Source organism: Danio aesculapii, chromosome 3, assembly GCF_903798145.1.
Source record: "Danio aesculapii chromosome 3, fDanAes4.1, whole genome shotgun sequence".
NCBI classification, from domain to species: Eukaryota; Metazoa; Chordata; class Actinopteri; order Cypriniformes; family Danionidae; genus Danio; species Danio aesculapii.
This window is the reverse complement of record NC_079437.1, coordinates 6263503-6270805: the sequence shown is the minus strand read 5'-3', so window position 1 is coordinate 6270805 and position 7303 is coordinate 6263503. Positions and strand designations below refer to the sequence as shown.

The 7303-nt window shown below is 35.4% G+C and overlaps 1 protein-coding gene across 1 annotated transcript in view; it reads left to right on the top strand.

Annotated features, from left to right (window-relative positions):
- Window positions 1–6722, top strand: part of pick1 (protein interacting with prkca 1) — a 17046-nt gene extending 10324 nt beyond the window's left edge. The window contains exons 12-13 of the mRNA XM_056453023.1: window positions 903–1047; window positions 2424–6722. Coding sequence (XP_056308998.1) covers window positions 903–1047; window positions 2424–2665 — 387 coding nt within the window. The 3' untranslated portion in view covers window positions 2666–6722. The remainder of the gene's footprint in view (window positions 1–902; window positions 1048–2423) is intronic.
- The last annotated feature ends 581 nt before the right edge of the window (window positions 6723–7303 follow it).

Genomic DNA, 7303 nt, shown 5'->3' with positions numbered 1-7303 from the left:
TACAGATGAGAGGCCAGACGTGCTCAATCATATCACGTGCTCCTCTCCAAATTAGTTTATGAAACTTCACTTCTAGCTACATTTCAGCTGAATGTGCAACATCTCTATCTCTATTGGAGGTGTCACCAGTTTTAAAAACACTATAGTATTTACTATTAATTACTATAGTATGTGTTCATGTGGATGTCTGACAGCTAAAAATAGATCAGGCAGCAGATATCGCAGCATCTGTTACTGTTTACCTTGCACTGTTTTGTTAGCATGTATTATTATTTATTTAGGATATGCGTTTTAACATTCTGATTCCAATGTCTGATTATTAAAGTGTTAAAATGACAATAAATGAAACCTTCTTCAGATTAAAATACGCTGTGTTCTCTGGTAGAGTGTACTTGCGTTGTGATGCTATTATATAGTCATTCTGGCATTATATAATGAGCGGCAAAAAAAGGTCTTAAAACAATAATATCGTTTATCGCACTATTTCGGTGCAATATATTCATTCATTCATTTTTTTTCGGCTTAGTCCCTTTATTAATCCGGGGTCGCCACAGCGGAATGAACCGCCAACTCATCCAGCATGTTTTTACACAGCGGATGCCCTTCCAGCTGCAACCCATCACTGGGAAACATCCACACACACTCATTCACACACATACACTACAGCCAATTTAGCCTACCCAATTCACCTGTACCGCCAACTGACCCAGCCGAGGCTCGAACCAGCGACCTTCTTGCTGTGAGGCGACAGCACTACCTACTGCGCCACTGCGTCGCCGGTGCAATATATCGCACTACAGAAAATAGATATCGTGACAGGCCTTTGCTGAATGCTTCCTCAGTTGTAAGTTGCTTTGGCGAATCGTCTGCTGAGTGTAAATGTGTCCACACGTGTGTTTCAGGCTCTGGGTGACCCGCTGTACCGCGTCAGCACCGGAAACTACGAGTATCGTCTGGTTCTGCGCTGTCGTCAGGAAGCTCGAGCGCGATTCGCCAAGATGCGCAAAGACGTTCTGGAGAAAATCGAACTGCTGGACCAGAAACACGGTGCGTGGAGATGCATCACTGAACACATCACATGACCAGTGTTGGGGAAAGTTACTGATATAAGTAACCCATTACATTCTCGGGTTACTTCTTTTAAAAAGTAACTAAATTTGATACATAGTTACTTTTTAAGGAAAGGAAAGTGTTGGGTTATTTTGCCTAAATCTGTGCACCAAAGCAGTGAAGATTGGCATTCATTCAACTTAAACGTGTCTTTCTCATGTCTGTGTTCAAAAAGTGGAGGCGACAGTACAGGGGTTAATATAAATCAGGGGTCACCAAACTTGTTCCTAAAGGGCTGGTGTCCTGCAGATTTTAGTTTCAACCCTAATCAAACACACCTGAACAAACTAATCAAGGTCTTAGGTATACTTGAAACACCCAGGCAGGTGTGTTGAGGCAAGTTGGAGCTAAACCCTGCAGGGACACCGGCCCTCCTGGACCGAGATTGGTGACCCCAGATATAAATGTAGCTGTTGAAGTTCAGTTTAGTTTAATACAAGTGTACTTAACCAAAGACTCTAGAATACACAAGACGTGTCACTGGTATAGTTTTGAATGGGAAAAAAGTAACCGTCAATATGGTGAATGAAGCCCCGCCTACTAGTGCAGGAGCCAATCATCGATCTATATAGACTGATTATTCTGCGGGGGAGGGGCTCGGACCAGACGTGTGTTTTCATGACAGTTTCTGCAGCTTCATTACGAAGCCTCTGGGATCAGCAAACACTCTGGACTCTCAGCGAATACTTCACTGATTTAAGAAATACATCAGCGTAAAGCATGAAATCTCTACTTTTAAATGAACCAAATACACTTGAAAACAAATGTTCTCTGGTTTTGTATCTATATGAAATGGACGTGAGGTACTGTCCGTCATGTCAAACAAGCGTCACGTGACATAAACTACACGTAAACTTGTAAACAAAGAGTCGCTGTCATTTCTGGAGGAGATTTGCCATCATGACCACGTAGTGAATTACAGCAGAAGACCAGTGCAATCTGATGATAATGTTTTACACGGCCAAAAATGAGGTCGGTGTCGTGATCTCGTTCCTGTCGAGTGCGCATTAGCTTGGGGAAACTGAAAAAATGCTGATTTTGTTTGATATGAACAATTAGAAACGAAACTATAGAGACAGATGTTGTTGAATTTTATCAGGGGTTCCAAACATGTATTGTAATCATAAGCTTGCCTAACAATTTTGGAGTATTTGACGTTTCCCCATTCAGACAGAGTGCCCGAGAAGCGTTTCAGAGTAAACTGACTTGCTTTAAAAGAACTTTTTCTTCACTATGATTCTTGTAATGCATTACCCAATGTTTAAATATTCAGTTTAGCATCTCTTGAACTCTCTCTGCGCTTTGCTCTTCAGTCCAGGACATCGTGTTCCAGCTCCAACGCTTCGTCTCGGGGATGTCGCATTATTACGACGACTGCTACGCCGTGCTGAAAGACGCAGACGTCTTCCCCATCGAGGTGGATCTATCCAGAACCATGATCAACTACAGCGGACAGAGCCTGACGTATGAGGACGAGGATGAGGACGAGTCCAGCAGAGCCGAAAACCAGCAGCAGACCGAGAACGGGGCAGAGAAACTCATAGACGACCAGTGAGTGAACCAACGAATCATCTGAGGAATGAACGATTCAGTCGAGAAAAGTCAATCATGTCATTTGCATAATCATATTCAACAGCTTACAATAAATTATATATGTGTGTATCATATTTAATATTAATAATCTATAATGATAGACTGCACTTTTATTCAAAACACTGATTAAACTCGAAAGATTCAATCACAGAGTAATGATTCAGTGAATTAAAGTGAATCATGTCATTTCAGGAGGAGAAACAAGGGTCTGTAATCATATTCAATGACATTTAATAAACTATTATTTTATCTATTTATAATATTCAAATTATATGATGATGAACTATACTTTTATTCAAACACTGATCCGACTCAAAAGATTCAATCACAGGTTAAATGATTCAGTTTACTTTTATGTTTGTTTTTGGGGATTGGATTTAAATTACTGGATTTCAGGAGGAGAAATGAGGGTTTGCATAATCATATCCTACAACATATACCTAATTAAATATTTGTGGATCATATTTAATTCTTTAATGATTAATTATATAGTCATAAACTACACTATTATTCAAAAACACTGATTAGATTCAAAAGATTCAATCACAGAGTAAACGATTCAGCATACTTTCTTTGTTTTTGGGTTTGGATTTAAATTACTGAGTGATCATTAATGAAGTTTTTGCACACTTTTGTTTAATACATTTCCAATTAAACTCTTCAAAGACATGTGAACGTACGAATGAATCAATTCTGAATGAAATGATTCAGTAAATAGAAGTGAATCATGTCATTTCAGAAGGAGAAATGAGCCTCTGCAAACTTGTATGCAACAAAATATAGTAAACTATATATTTATGTGTCATATTTAATATAAAAATTTTATAAAGATAAACAACTCTTATTTGAAACACTGATCAGACTCAAAAGATTCAATCATAGAGTAAACGATTCAGCATACTTTCTTTGTTTTTAGGTTTAGATTTAAACTGCTGAATGATCATTAATGAAGTTTTTGCACTTTTTTTTTGTTTAAAACATTTCAAGTAAAAGTCATTGATGATGAATGAGTGAGTGAATGAATGAACTAATGAATCATTTGAGGATTAAATGAATCAGTGAACGAAAGTGAATCATGTCATTTCAGAAGGAGAAATGAACATTTACATAATCATATTCAGCAATTTATAGTACATTATATATTTGTAGATCATATCTAACTCAATAATGATCAATTATATAATGGCTAACAACACATGTATTCAAAAACACTGATTAGACTCAAAAGATTCAATCACAGTAAATGATTCAGCATACTTTAGATTAGAGCAGGGATGTCAAACTCAATTCCTGGAGGGCCGCAGCCCTGCACAGTTTAGTTCCAACCCTAATTAAACACAGCTGATCAAACTAATTAAGTCTTTCAGTCTTGTTTGAAACCTGCAGGTAAGTGTGTTGAAGCAGGGCTGGAACTAAACCGTGCAGGGTTGCGGCTCTCCAGGAATTGAGTTTGACATCCCTGGATTAGAGTTGTATGTTTGTTTGTTTATGGTGATGGGATTTAATCTACTGTATAATCTTTAATTAGGCTTTTGCACTCTTTTGTTTAAAACATTTCCAGTTAAACTCATTGATGACGAATGAATCATCTCTGAATTAAATGATTCATTGAACAAAAATCAATGATTCTTCATTTCAGAAGGAGAGATGCTCCTCTGCATAAGTCCTAATGAATTATATCTTCGTCTGTCATATTTAATATTAAAGTTCTACCATGATAATTTATACTTTAATTCAAAACACTGATCAGACTCAAAAGATTCAGTCACAGACTAAATGATTCAGTATGCTTTTATTTTGTTTGTTTTTTTGTGGTGATGGGGCTTAAACAACTAAATCATCATTAATTAATTTTTTCCACCTTTTTTGTTCAAAATATTTTCAATTAAACTCAAAGACGAGTGAATGAACGAACGAATGAATCATCTGAGAATTAAATGATTCAGTGAACGAAAGTGAATCATGTCATTTCAGAAGCAGAAATTAACATTTGCATAATAATATCCAACAACATATACTTAATTAACTATTTGTGGATCATAGTTAATTCTGTAATGATAAATAATATAATGATAAACTACACTATTATTCAAAAACACTGATCTGATTTAAAAGAGTCAATCACAGAGTAAACGATTCAGCATACTTTAGATTAGAGTTTTATGTTTGTTTGTTTATGGTAAAGGGATTTAAACTACTAAACGATCTTTAATTTGGCTTTTGCACTCTTGTTTAGAACATTTCCAGTTAAACTCATTGATGATGAATGAGTGAACAAGTGAATCATCTCTGAATTAAATGATTCAGTGAACGAAAGTGAATCATGTCTTTTTAGAAGAAGTGAACATTTGCATAATTATATCCAACAACATATGCTTAATTAAGTATTTGTTGATCATATTTAATTCTGTAATGACAAATAATATAATGATAAACTACACTATTATCCAAAAACACTGATCTGACTCAAAAGAGTCAATCACAGAGTAAACAATTCATTACTTTAGATTAGAGATTTATGTTTGTTTGTTTTTATGGTGATGCAATTTAAACTACTAAATCATCATTAATGAAGTTTTTACACTCTTTTCTTTAAAACATTTCCAGTTAAACTCACTGATGACGAATGAGTGAAAGAATGAATCATCTCGGAATTAAATGATTCAGTGAACGAAAGGGAATCATGTCTTCTCAGAAGGAAAAATGAGCATCTGCATAGTCATATCCAACAACATAATTATAAGAATTAATAAGATTAATGACGTTTTTGCCTTCTTTTGTTTAAACATTTCCAGTTAAACTCATTGAAGAAGAACGAGTAAACGAATGAATCATCTCTGAATTAATTGATTCAGTGAATGATGTAATTTCTGAGAAATACACTTCTGCATGATCATTTTCAACAACATGAAATAAACTATATAATTATCCATCAGATAAAACATTCAAGATCTGTAATAATAAACTACACACTAATTAAAACACTGATTAGACTGAAAAGATTCATTCGCAGCATATATTACATCAGAGTTTTATGTTTGCTTGTTTATGGTGAAGGGATTTCCTACTGAATCATCGTTAATGAAGTCTTTACACTCTTTTCTTTAAAACATTTCCATATAAAGGAACCTAAAGTTGCGTGTTCAGGTGTGTTTTTGTGCAAACACACATTTAAATGAGCGAATATATGAATATATTTAATTTATACATGAATTAATGAAGGACATGTGAATGATCTCATTGTGGCTGAGAGAGAAACTACAGATCAGAGTTTTCAATGGAAGATTCTACCATTTCCTTACGTTTTGCAGGAGAAATGCACAAATGTATAATTATATTCAACATTCTACAATATATTCAAGATTATTTATCTATTATTGCATTTCACTAATGATAAACCACTGTTTATCTGAGCAGAGACTATACACAATCATCATATTTCAGTTAAAACTACACCCTATTTGTTACTGGAAGCACACATTCACTGTAAACTGAAATATACTAATAACAAATATAGGAATTACTTGTTTTTAATTAGTTTAAGTGGAGAAATATGTTTCAGTTTTATATATTTATACCTGGTAATAACTAAAAGTGTTCAAACTAAAGGGAATAAACACATTTATAGACACTAATAAATAATGACAAACCAGAAAAACAAAAATCTTTAACTACACTGTAGAAAATATCATTAATTAACAGGTTTTACATTACTAATTGACAGATGTTCAACATTTTATGCTGAAAATTCAACTCTCCAGTTTAACAAAGTGACTTTTGTTGACGTTTTAGTGGTTTTAAAGCAATATATGGTGTGAAAAATAAGATATAGCAAAGATTGAGTCCATAAAATAACAGGAAAAGGGCTTGATTATCAGGGTTTTCACACTGTGATTTACAACTCCAACTCACCCAGTATAGCACTTCAAACCGGTGCTTAGTTTGGGAATTGCGAGGTCCCGGAACAGATCGGGGTAATGGATCCGGCGTGTTACTCGAGAAGGGGTGTCGCGCACCACCGTGGGGGGGGGGGGGGGTGGGTGTTGTGGGGTGGGTACGGTGTACGGCGGAGGATGGTCGGTTTGGGAGTCACGGAAGAAAGGGAAAGTGAACAGCGGATGGGGGAGGAGGCTGGTTGAGGAGGGGGGTCGATAAAATGAGGTTTTAAATTAAAATGACAAATTAAGCTCTGCTTCAAACTATTAAAATTGTCAATAAAAGTCACGTTTTCAAACTTTTCAGCGTTAAAATTGTAGGAAGAAATATCCCATGATGCTATTCAAAAGCAGAAATAAACAAATAAATCAAATCAATCACTAAATACTTAATCTACAGCATTTTTACAGTGTAAAATTCTCATTTCAACTGGAAATATACACATTAAAGCCTACAACTGAAGAGTTCAGATGCTAAAACCTCTAAATGTCTGAAATATTCCTCTGCAGTTTTTCTCAGCCTCGCATGTTTATGTGGAGTTACTTCACAGTAAAGGCAATAAACACAACCTGTTCATTCATTCCTTCATTTTCCTTCAGCTCTTTATTTATCAGTGCTCACCACAGTGGAATGAACTGCCGACTTATCCAGCATATGTTATATG